This window comes from Abrus precatorius, unplaced genomic scaffold, assembly GCF_003935025.1.
Source record: "Abrus precatorius isolate BTA unplaced genomic scaffold, Abrus_2018 Scaffold7, whole genome shotgun sequence".
NCBI classification, from domain to species: Eukaryota; Viridiplantae; Streptophyta; class Magnoliopsida; order Fabales; family Fabaceae; genus Abrus; species Abrus precatorius.
The window spans coordinates 9,035,283-9,048,635 of NW_020874417.1; the positions used below are offsets into that span (position 1 = coordinate 9,035,283).

The 13,353-nt window shown below is 29.8% G+C and overlaps 2 protein-coding genes across 2 annotated transcripts; both read left to right on the plus strand.

Moving 5' to 3' along the window:
- The first annotated feature begins 856 nt into the window (after positions 1-856).
- LOC113871432 (probable calcium-binding protein CML49) lies at positions 857-6,395 on the plus strand. Its single transcript, XM_027508529.1, has 5 exons — positions 857-1,118; positions 4,923-4,969; positions 5,068-5,243; positions 5,695-5,713; positions 6,291-6,395. The coding sequence occupies exons 1-5, from the start codon at positions 857-859 to the stop codon at positions 6,393-6,395; spliced, it is 609 nt and encodes a 202-aa protein (XP_027364330.1).
- A 2,083-nt stretch (positions 6,396-8,478) lies between these two features.
- On the plus strand, positions 8,479-12,580 carry LOC113873887 (eukaryotic translation initiation factor 3 subunit E-like). Its single transcript, XM_027512246.1, has 8 exons — positions 8,479-8,542; positions 8,786-9,182; positions 10,355-10,582; positions 10,685-10,806; positions 11,007-11,226; positions 11,369-11,511; positions 11,897-12,034; positions 12,174-12,580. The coding sequence occupies exons 2-8, from the start codon at positions 8,820-8,822 to the stop codon at positions 12,271-12,273; spliced, it is 1,314 nt and encodes a 437-aa protein (XP_027368047.1). The 5' UTR covers positions 8,479-8,542; positions 8,786-8,819; the 3' UTR covers positions 12,274-12,580.
- The last annotated feature ends 773 nt before the right edge of the window (positions 12,581-13,353 follow it).

The following is a 13,353-nucleotide window of genomic DNA, read 5'->3' on the forward strand; positions in this document are numbered from 1 at the left end:
AAAAAATGTCCATTCACACCTTATATAAAATATTAAACACATACTTTAAATTACTACAAATAATTATGCATTAAATGTTTTTTATAATCTTGAGATAAATACATATTTATTATTATTTTTAGTTTTAATATAATAAATAAACATTTTTTAATATTTTTTTTACTTTTATCAGAAATAAATAAAACTCTTGTCAAATTTTTTAACCTATTTTGTATTGTACAGCTTAAAAAGTTATATATAATAATTTTGTATTAAAAATTATACATGTCAATGTAATTTAATGTATTAATACTATTTTTTGTTTAAATAACATATTAATATAATTAAATGCTATAATTTTTAATAAAAAATTAATAATATAATTTTTTATCTTATAGAATATTACGAAAATTAAAAAAATTATATTATTATTGTTATTAATTTTTATATATATCTAATAATATATAATAAAAGTTTATATATAATAATTTTTTAATAAAATTTATATTATATTATTAAATTAAATGTAGTTGTAATTTTAAATTCAAGTCTCAATTAACGTAAATTAATTAAATATTCAATAAAATTTTTTATTTAATTTAAATAAATTACCTCAGTAAAATACTTGTATTATAAATCAAAGAAATATATTAATAATATTAAATATTATAACTAATTTTTTTATGAATTGATTTTCATGTTTGATATAGTGATTCTATTTTTTGAATATATTTAAATTATTATTATTATTAAAAATCAAATTCATTGGGAGCAGTAAACAACAAATACATTAACAACAGGACAACAGCATTTGTGTATAAATGGAGAGGCTGACTCAAGCACTAAGCATCGCAAACTCATCTCTTCTCATTTCAACATGTCTGCCTATCCTAACCACCCTTCCGGTTACGGCTACCCACCGCCGGCGAGCCCCTTCGCCTCGCTTCTGCCGTCGACATTCGCTCCCGGCACCGACCCGACCGTCGTGGCCTGCTTCCAGCTCGCAGACCAAGACGGAAGTGGTTTCATCGATGACGTCGAAATGCAGAGAGCACTCTCTTCTCACGACCAAAGCTTCAGCTTAAGGACCGTTCATCTCCTCATGTTTCACTTCACTGACACCAATCTCAACAAAATTGGTACTCTTCTCCATCACTGCTGCATGCTCTTCTTCCTCATTGCTTTTTCTTTTTTCGTTTAAATCTTTTTTTAATCTTTATGTTTTTCTAATATTTTATTCTTCAATTTTTTAACACTTCGATCTTTTAACCATAATTTATATGACCGATTTTAAAGTTCTTACACATTATATTTTTTGTCGTGTTGTGTTACCACCCAGATTTAAATTATTAAATTTATAAAAATGGAGACTCAAATCAAATAAAAAAATCATTTTGAATGACTAAAATTTAAAAAAAATCAGAGATAAAAAATATTTTTAAGTATTTTTTAGTAATTTTATTTTTTTACATTATATATATATATATTTAAAATTATTGAATAAAAAGATATTAAATGTAGCAACTTTGCATGTAACTGCTCTGAAAAATAAAAAAACGCGTCTTCATGACTCCTAACTCAATTTGTTGCTTGTTTTCCGTTGGTCTGCTTGTGAGCTATTCAGATAAATTTGTTGAGTAAATAGAATAACTCCAAGTTTTTCCCTGAAAATTTTGGACGTTTTTCATATTTGTTGTGAAGTTCTCACTTTAGTCTTTAATAATTATAAACGTAAGTTATATCAATCCTTTTCAAAAACTAATGAATATCATAATTTATATATAATTAAAAAAATATTAACATTTATGATTAAAACTAATTTTAAGAATTTAAAGATGAAGAAAATTTATTATTTATATAATGAATATGTTTTTTTAAGGTTTAAATATGTTATTAGTCTTTATAAATGTAGGTCATTTTTTGAAAAGTCCTATAAATATTTTTGTTAAAAAGTCTTAGAAAGTTAGAAATTTATGATTTAGTGTCTGCAGTTAATCTCTTCTATGTTAAGTGTTGAGCTAATTCAACACTTCACATTACATCATATAGTCATTTCGAGGTTTAGTCACAGCTTACATGGCATTTCATATTATTTATTATTTAAAATTAATATTTATAAATAAGTCCCTAAATATATTTTATATAACTACATAAAAGTCTCTTTAAATTTCTTTCTTTCTTCTTCGCAATTCCTCCCTTTCCCTCCCCTTCTCTCACAACTCCCTTCCAGCACCCCTTCTTCCCCCCTTCCCTCATCTCTTACTTATCCTATCAAAGCTTTCACGCTTTCTCTACTTACTATGGTTTCGTCGTTCAACTCTCCCTTGGTTTCCTCTATTGTATCGTTGTTTCAACCTCGAAAATCACCAACTTGCCACGAGAATGATGGTGATGTGGCAGATGTGAGGAAGATGGTTGTGGACACTGTTGAGTTGGCAGAGAAGTTCAATGTATCGAATTTTGTTTGGAGTGGAGAGGAAGTGGTGTGGATGTTGGTAGGAGTGTGGGTGTTGGAGAGAAAGAGATGTAGGGAAGGGATGTGAATACTAATTTTTGTTTGCCTCCAGGAGATTGCCTCCAATTTTTTTTTAAATATATATAAAAATAAAATTATTTTACATAAAAAATAGAAAATTTTGAAAAAAGAGATTTGACTCCTATAAACGAAAATCTTGCATCAGGCAGGCAGGCTTACACCTAGCTCACAGAGTAAATTCCATACAGAAGAAAGGGAAATGTTCAGAAGCTTGTTTTCATATGAAACCCTAAAATGAGAAAAACTGGACTCGTATAAATACAAGTAAAAGATTTGAGAGGGGTTTTGGAGAGAAACGAAAAAATTTAAAGAGCGGCAGATTATTTTAAAATTTTTTTTAGAAAGATCTAAGAGGAGGAAGAACTAGTTTTTTTTAAGGAGATTTTAAAGGAGTTAATAGGGTTTTTTCGAAGAAAGTAAAATTTTAGGGGCAAAAAAAATTGTTTTGAAGAAGAAAACATGATGAAATGAGATGCAAAATGAAGAATAAGTATTTCGAAGGAGGAGAGGAATATTAAGTAAGAAGAATACAAAATTTTAGAAGCTAAAAGAAGAAAAAGCCACACCATTTTAGCCCTTCCACCGTCTTCATTTGTTGCTCAAATCTAAAATATTTGTTTGTTCATTGTTTAGGTCCAAAACATTCACTGGTTCATATATTGCATTCAAAATATTTTTGTGTCTGTACATATAAAATCATTTCCTCTTTGTATCCATATTTTGAATTTTTGTGGTTTGTTGAAATAGAAGTTAAGGGGTAGGAAGTCGACAGATAAAGAATAGGAAGATTCCATCATTTCTATTGTTTATTCATTTATTTTATTAATAGGTTATTATTATTTTATTGTCAAAACAAAGTAATGATTTGATATCATTTAATATAAATTTTGTACGCTAGAATAATGGCCTGGGAACTAGTAACATGCATCCATCAATTCCATCTACAGTCCATGATTTCTTTTTTTTTTATTCTCTTTTCTTATTTTATTTTGTTACTTATTGTTATTAGGACTTTCTTTTCATTTTTAGCCAAATAGCACATCTGTAAGTCACTTTGCTACGAAATTTTAGTCATCTGATATTTTTGAAATTTTTTTTGCCGTACCCTTGCGATCGCCTAATTGCAACAAGGGAGAAGGGTGGTGATGTGAGAAATGAGTGTGGGTGTTAGAGAGAGAAGAATGTGGGGAAGGGGTGGGGGTATAGGGATGTTGCAAATAGGAGAAAGGAAAAGGAGAATCAGATAGTGGTAGGAGTGTGGGTGTTAGAGAGAAAGAGATATAGGGAAGAGAGAAGGGTAATGCGGATGTGAGGAATGGGTATGAATGTTAAAGGGAAATAGAAATGTAGGTGTCAAAGGGAGAAAGATGTGGTGCAGGTGTGGAGAATGCACAGATAGGAGAAAGGAAAGGGGTGGGAGAGGGGTGATGCATATGGTGGCAGAAGTGTGGGTGTTGGAGGCAAGATAGTGTAGGTGTTGAAGGGAGAAGGATGCGAGAATGGCGCGGATAGGAGAAAAGGAAGAGATAGTTAAGATGGTAGTAGAAATGTGGGTGTTGGAGAGAAAAGGATGTGAGGAAGGGAGAAGGGTAATGCATATGTGAGGAATGGGTGTGGGTGTTAAAGGGAGATAGAAGTGTGAGTGTCGGATGGAGAAAGATGTGGAGAAAGGGTGGAGGTGTGGGGATGGCGTGGATAAGAGAAAGGAAAGGGGTAGAAGAGGGGGTGGTGTGGATGATGGTAGGAGTGTAAGTGTTAGAGAGAAAGGGACTTGGGAAAAGAAAAAGAATAGTGCCAATGTGAGGAACAAGTGTGAGTGTTAGAGGGAGAAGGATGTGGGGAAGGGATGGAGGAAATGAGTGATAGAGAAAGGAAAGTGAGAGGTGCTAATGGAAGAATGAGAGTGGGTGGAGGAGAGCAGTGGTGGGGAAGGGAGTATAGGGAAGAGAAAAAAGTGAGTAAGGAGAAAGAACTTTTATACAATTATATAAAATAAGTTTGAAAATTTATTTGTAAATTTTAATTTTAAATAAAAAAACAAATGACTTAACATGTCATGTGGTGTCACAGAAAAAGCTAGTCTAGTGTTTAATGGAAAAAAAGTTAACAATATATACTAAATCCTAAATGTCTAATTATTCAGTAATTATTTCTTAACAAAAATATTTATAAGAATTTATCATTTATAAGGACCAACATATTTAAGCCATTTTTTTTTAATAAAGATTAGATTTGAAGGTGAGGGTGTTAATAAAACCATAAGGTTAATTAACATGACAGAAATTCACAAAAGAGATTTAACTTAATCTTGTGTGTGAGTTAATTTTATTTTAGGTGATATTTGTCCTAAGATTTCAAATATTAACGTGCTGTTTCATTGTTGGTTCTCTTCGACTTTGTAACGCAGGACCCCTTGAATTCACCTCTCTGTTTCAGAGTCTACAGAATTGGAGGGTATTTCCTTTTCTTCGTTAATTTAGATTATTAACTTGACAAATTACCCTCTCTTTATTGGAACATATTATTCTGATTTAATAATATTATTATTGCAGGGAATTTTTGAGAGGTTTGATAATGATAGGAGTGGCAAAATGGACTCATCTGAATTGCGTGATGCTCTGCTGAGTTTGGGTTATGCTGTTTCTCCTTTGGTGTTGGATTTGCTCGTCTCCAAGTTTGACAAAACTGGTGGATTAAACAGGGCTATAGAATATGACAATTTCATCGAGTATGCCTTTGCTTAATTTCTTTATCTTTTACGGGATAAAAATTTACTATTTGCTTTTTGCATTTAAAAATAACAAAAATTTATTGAAAAATTAAGAATTTATTACATTAAAAATATAAAAGTGTAATAAATATATTTTCTTTTTCAATGAACGTTTATTATATGGATATTTAACCTCATGCTTAAAACAAAACTGAAAATTTATTACATTATAATAATAAAAAAGTTTTTTCTTTTGTTATAACAAAAAAGAAAATAATTAAAATTTGTCCTTATATATATAATAATTACAAAAGCTAAGACACTCATATTTTTAAAATGGGAGACAAAAAAATCTCTCAATAAAATTGAAAATTTCAGTTTATACCAGCAATATATATACTGTTTTTATTTTGGTTGTAAATGTATATATTAATTAATTCTCTATTTTTGTTTGCTCATGCATATGCAGATGTTGCATCATTGTTAAGGTGAGTAATGACGTTACTCTTATTTATACTTTTATTTTTATAATTTAAATTATATTGTGGGGAGTATGAAAAGTAAAAAAGCAAAATGACAATTTTAGAGAGTTTTTTAAGATTGTTAGTGTCAGTGATATTAATATGTGAGTTTATAAAATTTCTATTTTCATTTTTAATTTTATAAAAAGTTATTCATAATAGTTTTTTTTTTCTTCTACTACATTGACGTTTTGTACATATATATAAAAAATTAAAATAAATGTTAATTTATAGAGTCATAATTGAAGTGACAATGTTTTAACATCAGAGATTGATTACATTATTATATAAAGACTAAAATAACAATCTATTCCACATGAATTTAACCATACACATAGTTGTTTTTAGATAGTTGACTATAACAATAATATTAAAAACACATGATGTTTCTTTAGTGAAATTTTAGTAATTCATGAATGATTTATTTCATAGAACGAACCAAAACTTAAATTCTAATGAAACAATTTATATTATATTAAAATAAAAATGACACATTTCTATTTTTGCTTATGAAAATATCTGAGTTTTTAATTGTGTATTACAGGGATTAACTCACAAGTTCAAAGAAAAGGATAATGAGTTTATGGATTCTGCAACATTTACTTACGAGTCTTTTATGCTCACAGTCCTACCATTTTTAGTAGCTTAAGAAAATAATAGTTAATACTTTAAATATATTTTGTTGTACTATGCATGTTATCTAATAACTTTTATGTCCTTTTAAGAGTGCTTCATCTATTTTAAATTTATCTTATAACATAAGTACTATTTATGTTAATGTTTAAATACATGCATTAAATTGATGTTGGTTCTATTAGCATAACTACGTCACTTTATATTTATATACTTTGAAAAAAAAATTATTGACTTATTTTAGAAGTTAAAATTAATATATATTAATTCTTTGTGTATTTGGATTATGTTGATTGAATCTTAAAGATGTCTTACTTTTACCATGTTAATATCATGTCAAGAAATATAACATTCAACTAAGGATTGTTGATGGAACTCATTCTACCACCTTTATAATATTTGCCCGAGATTAGGAATACTTTACAAAAGAAATGGATCTAAACTTCAAGAATTTTACAGTGAAAAGGTGATATATGTTGCAAGAAAAGAAAATTTTTATTTGCAGTGCAAGTAAAGATACAACTTTTTAGTTATGTCGAGCAAACAAATGTATAGGTGTGTTTGGATGAAGCACTTGTAGAAGCCTTCACCGAAAAAGTATAAGATAGATGAGGTTCTTATCGGTTAATTTATATTTTTTTCATAATATTTTATTTTAGGATATTATGACTATTTTTTAATCTATTGACGTAGAGTTTTAAACAACTTTCAAATATTGGAATCTCTTCATTTTTTTAGCAATAAAGAAGTTGCCTACGTATTAGCAGACATCTTCGTTAACAGAGAACAATCATATAATTATAATTTATTATTGTACTCAACTCAAAAATACTAAAACTTTTGAAATATGAATTCTTCTCACTTATATATTGTTTAACTTTTTTATTTTTATTTAATATAATTTTTTATTTATACTTATCTCAATATTTTATAGCGATTAGTTCATTACAAATCATAATTTGTATTTAATATAAAATTTCTTCATTTATACTTGATTTTAACATTTTATAGCTATTACTTCATTAAAATCATGAAGACAAATTTTGTTATATCTAAATAATTTATTTATAAAAATACCATACTATGATTTGATTATATTTTTAATTTAATTTAATTTAAATAAATATATTTAATTTCATGATGTAATTTTTTTATAATAGATGTAGTTTGTCTCGTATGAGAAAGTGAAATTATATATAATTTATAATTAAGTATCATATCAAAATAATATTTAACAAATTAAAATTATAACATGATTTAAATTTATTTTATTATGATTATTAATTTAATAAATTTTATAAATAGTTTTGGAGATATTCTAATATTAATTACATTTTAATAAGAGAACGAAAACTTATTTATTTTTACATAAATAAAAAGTTATAAAGCTAAAAATATATATGTATGTGTGTTATATGAAAATAAATTATAAATAGATATTGATTATAGACTTAAGATTATTGTAAAGCTACAATTATTGACCAAATTTCATTAAATCCATCTCGGATAATTTTTTTATTGATACAAAATCACTTGAATCAATAAAAGTTAAAAAAATTTAAGCAAAAAAAAAAAGTAAAAAAAAAAAGATGGAGCAGAGTTAGGAAAAAAAAACATTGACAATTTTTTTTTTAAAAACTAAATTAAGCTAAATAATAAAAGACATTGATACAAACAAACAAAAAATTTAAGTGACAAAATAAAATATAAAAAAATAGATGTAATATTTCTCCAAAAAATAAAATAGACGTGACATGAAAAAACAACATAAATTAAATACTTTACCAAAAAAATATAGATGTAATACAAAAAAGAAGAAGATAAATTATTTTTTTTATCAATAAACTTAAATGAAAGATATAAATTATAATTGATTACAAAGGAGCCCAAAAAATCAATAAAGCCAATGATAAGCTTAGTAATATTTGATAGATATTGTTAATTTTGTTTTTCAAAAAGGTGAATATATTAATATATAAGGCTATTTTTAATATTTCTTTGTTAAAATAAAAAGTTAAAGAACATCGTTTTAAAATTTTTAAACCCTATTTCTGTTTAGACAAAAAAAAAAAAACCCTATTAGTGTAAACTTCCTCTCTGCATTTTCAACCCTCTCTAGGGCATAGGAAGCGGAGAAGCTGCTATTGCCACACGACGCCGCAGGTATCCCTTACTCTATCTCGTTTTCTCCCACTCGCAAGCGCAGTCGGATCCCATCTCACTCAAAACCTAAATTGCTTAATTGCAAATTCAATTTGCCCCCTAACTACGTACATAGATTTTTCAGTTTCATAGCAATTTCTCAATTCGTTTCTGTTGTGTTTTGCTTTGTTATTTTTGTCATGGAAAATCCGTTTATGTTGTTATCCATTGAGGTTTTAATCGAACTGTTTGTGTTTACCTTAGAACAATATCGTTATCTGAAGCGAGGAGTGTGGCAATGGCTGGGTACGATTTAACCCCAAGGATGGCACCGAATCTGGATAGGCATTTGGTGTTCCCTCTTCTGGAGTTCCTGCAGGAGCGCCAGCTGTACAATGACGATGACATTCTAAAGGCGAAGATTGACCTTCTCAATAACACTAACATGGTTGATTATGCTATGGACATTCACAAGAGCCTCTACCACACTGAGGATGTCCCTCAGGACATGGTCGAGCGCCGTGCTGAAGTCGTTGCCAGACTCAAGTCCCTTGAGGAGGCCGCCGCCCCCCTCGTCGCGTTCCTCCAGAATGCTGCTGCTGTCCAGGAATTGAGGGCTGATAAGCAGTATAATCTACAGATGCTCAATGATAGATACCAGGTTTTTTACTGTTTTTCAAAATTAAATTATAGTTTCCTTTAATTGATGTAGATGTAGTGTTTGCAAAAATAAGGTTTAGGGTAATATATAGTTATATACAGTGTTTGCATAAATTTGTTTATTTATTTTTCTGGATAGGTTTTGGTAGGTTAGGAATAGAATATTGAGATTAAGGTAGTGTATGGTATTGGGAAATATGTTTATGATCAATTATCATGGAAAGTTTATTTCCACCTATGAAGGTGGTTCACAAGTTAAAATTCCCTCACTCTTTAATGCATGGAAAATATTTATATTTTATTCTATGAAACATGGGAGTAGAAGTTTCTCATGTCACTTTCCTGGGACTGTTAAAACATTCCTTAATGCGACCTAAGGGTCTAATTGACTTGAGAAAGCAGTAGATGGAATAAAAACAAGGTGTGGTTAGTTGTGGAAACAGAAAGTGGAAATGGAAAATTTTTTTCTCAGACCGAATAAGGTTGTTTATTGGCAGTTATTGGTAAGATTTAAGTAGTAGAAGTAGGAGATACTAATTACTCAAAAGGTTCTGGGTGATGTTATTGATTATACTAGTAAACTTTAGAAAATGTCACTTGCCAATAAGGATCTAAAGCTATTGACTTGGACCTTGGGGTGATTTGATAGAAATTGACAGAAAATAGAAATGGATTAACACAAACGAGAGTGTGAAATTGTACGCAAGGCACAACTCCTCCAGAGCTACATTATATTAAGTCAACAAATACTTGCCTACCTGTCTCTTTCTCGGTTTCTCAACTTTTCCTATTCCTATAGTCCTCTCACTGCTGCATAACAGAATTCTTCTCCCCCCTCTAACTACCTGCCTCATTGGCGCTCTTTCTCCTTGACTAGACCTACCAAATAGTGGGCCCTGTGGAGCTGCATCCATCAGCTGATGCTGCTGATCCCCTTACATGTATTCATGCAGGGGTCGATCACTATTAGACTGCACCTTGTCCTTAATAAAATCCCACTTCTAAGTGCAATAGTATCCTAGTAATGTCATACATGTTTATTTCTTAAAATTTTTTTACATACATTTTGTCTGTCTATTTTGATTGTTGTTTGCTGCAGTATTTTTAAAAATTTTGAATTTTGTTGTATTTGAGTTCTTACTGACTACTTAAATGATGATTTTGCTGTAACAGATTGGTCCTGCACAAATAGAGGCGTTATACCACTATGCCAAGTTTCAGTTTGAGTGTGGAAACTACTCTGGCGCTGCTGACTATCTTTATCAGTACAGAGCTTTATGCACAAATAATGAAAGGAGTTTAAGTGCATTGTGGGGAAAGCTGGCAGCTGAAATATTGATGCAGAACTGGGACATTGCACTTGAAGAGCTCAATCGTTTGAAGGAAAGCATTGACTCAAAGGTTGTTCTTGTCTGTCAGTTGATCTTTGGAGTAGCTGCATGTACTTGTTTGTTATGCTTATTATATTAGGAGACTAATTACTAGCAGTGAACTCTCTTGCAGAATTTTGCATCACCTTTGAATCAGGTGCAAAGCCGAATATGGTTGATGCACTGGAGTCTGTTCATCTTTTTCAATCATGACAATGGGAGAACGCAGATAATTGATCTGTTTTATCAAGACAAGTAAGACTTGTTAACTCATCTCTCCCTTCCTTGGATACCTTAGCTTACTTGTAGTTGGGGTGTATTTTTAATATTTTATCTTTGCTGTTAATCCTTCTCAAACTGGTTAATTACTGCTTTCTCTTAGGTCACTTTATTCTTGCATATTCAGAGCTTCGTATTTGTAATGTTGCTTCATCTAAGATGTGTATAATTTTCAGGTATCTAAATGCAATCCAAACCAGTGCTCCGCATCTTTTACGATACTTGGCCACAGCGTTCATTGTTAACAAGCGCAGGAGACCTCAATTCAAAGATTTTATAAAAGTTATTCAACAAGAGCAACATTCATATAAGGACCCCATCACTGAGTTTTTGGCTTGTGTTTATGTCAACTATGACTTTGATGGAGCACAAAAGAAGATGAGAGAATGCGAAGAAGTAAGTGTGCTTTTGTCTGTTGAGGAGTGAACTAATACAGTTTATTCAGTTTTTCCTTTTTCTCATAACATTTTTGTCCATGCTAGTTACGAACTACCCTTCATGTGTTGATTACTTTACTTACCAATTTGCAATAATACAGGTCATTCTCAATGATCCTTTCCTTGGCAAACGGGTTGAAGAAAGCAACTTTTCAGCTGTGCCATTGAGGGACGAGTTCCTTGAAAATGCTAGGCTATTTATCTTTGAGACATACTGTAGAATACACCAGCGCATTGACATGGGGTATGCACCTTCTTTCTAATATAAGATGTGGTAGCTCCCCTTGGGTTCATAATATTTATGATATGCCACAATTTTGCACCCACATAAAACACAATCTAGCTCTGTGCCATTGATCTGGGTCAGTTTCTCAATAGCAAAGGCACAAAATAAGAGTTGTGCCTTTTATTTTGTGGCCTTGAAAGGTTTTGCACTTGCACTTCTCTTTATTTTTCATTTTTATGAGGTTTTTTAATATATAAATGCTATATTTTCTCTCTGTATTTGTTTGTTGATGATTTCCTCTGGTCTACTAGTTTTTATACAATACAACTAAATGATATACAGAGGATTATTAGAGGTAATTGAAACTTCTAAGATGGAATTGTTCAATTCTGATATTTTTCAGAGTTCTTGCTGAGAAGTTAAATTTGAATTATGACGAGGCTGAGAGATGGATTGTTAATCTCATCCGTAGCTCGAAGCTTGATGCCAAGATTGATTCTCAAACAGGAACAGTTATCATGGAACCTAATCATCCAAATGTGTAAGTTTAGCATAGATAACTAACTTGATAGATACGGGTTTTATTACTTCCTATTTCTTATTGTACCATTCTGCCTCAGATAGGTTGACCCATTCTTTCCTTTTTAAGACCCTCAATCTTTGAAGTGCTATATTCACAGGTATGAGCAGCTGATAGACCATACCAAGGCCCTTAATGGGCGTACTTACAAGTTGGTTAGTCAACTTCTGGAACATGCACAAGCTCAAGCAGCTCGATAACTGTCTAGGTAGATCGACGAGAGTAGTTATTTTTATCTTTTCGGATGCATCATTTTGTTTATTGTTTTCTGGGATTTAGAATCACATTCAGATTTGTGGGGTGTATACCTCTTGGAGTAGGTTCTCCTGATGATAAATGTTTTATCCGGACAATTAGTGTTTGTAACCATTTTGCATAATTTGTTGAACCTTCTGAATTCAGAAAGCATTAATAGTTCAACTATAATCGCTCTCGATTGTTAGAATAATCTCTCATATTCAAGAAATAAATCGTAAAACTCAACGCAATAAACAAGCTTGTTTGGATATAACTTCATTGTCTTCTTTCTAATTGATAGAGTTACGATAAACTATACCTGGAGAGTTGCAAATACTATTTATTACCTAGTATTTATCTTTGTAAAAACAAAACTATAAGGAAGCACGTTACTGTAAGGAAATGGATATTGTTTATATTCTTTCAACAATTGATATACCTTGTACTTAAATACCTATGGTGGAATGGAATTTTCTATATTTTACAGGACGATTCTACTCTAATACAATAATTTTTTACATCAATGCTTGCAATTTAGGAGAGGAAATGTACTATAAGAAGAGTGGTATATAATATTAAAAAAATAAAAAAATTTATTAAAAAATTTGCAAAATCATCTTACAAAATGGAAATATAATATTATTTAATTTTATAATTGCTCTCAAGTTAGCAAGATTGTTGTCTTTTGGAAAAAGAACATAAATCGGTCAAAGTTAGTGTGAATTACAGTATTCAAGTTTAGGATTACTATGCTCAATTTTTTTAGTTTTTTGTTATTAAACTTTTAAGGTTAAATTATAAATTTAATCCTTATAGTTGATACACTTTTTAAACTTGGTCATTACATATAAAAAGATTATAATTTAATTTTTATATAAGTAAACATTTTTATATTAATTTTTTCATTAAAAATATGTTAATAATATTAAATGAGAAAGACCAAAACATAAAACATAAAATATTCTTATAAAACTAAAATGTATATATAAACTATAAAAATTAATTTGTAAATAAGTATTAATTATAGAAACTAAATGTGTATT

Excerpts from the sequence above, each read along its gene's own strand:
- LOC113873887 (XM_027512246.1), top strand. The coding sequence starts at position 8,820 with ATGGCTGGGTACGATTTAACCCCAAGGATGGCACCGAATCTGGATAGG. Across the intron at positions 9,183-10,354 it reads TGCTCAATGATAGATACCAG|ATTGGTCCTGCACAAATAGA; the intron begins GTTTTTTACTGT and ends TTGCTGTAACAG. Across the intron at positions 10,583-10,684 it reads AGGAAAGCATTGACTCAAAG|AATTTTGCATCACCTTTGAA; the intron begins GTTGTTCTTGTC and ends ACTCTCTTGCAG.
- LOC113871432 (XM_027508529.1), top strand. The coding sequence starts at position 857 with ATGTCTGCCTATCCTAACCACCCTTCCGGTTACGGCTACCCACCGCCG. Across the intron at positions 1,119-4,922 it reads CACCAATCTCAACAAAATTG|GACCCCTTGAATTCACCTCT; the intron begins GTACTCTTCTCC and ends TTTGTAACGCAG. Across the intron at positions 4,970-5,067 it reads AGAGTCTACAGAATTGGAGG|GGAATTTTTGAGAGGTTTGA; the intron begins GTATTTCCTTTT and ends TTATTATTGCAG.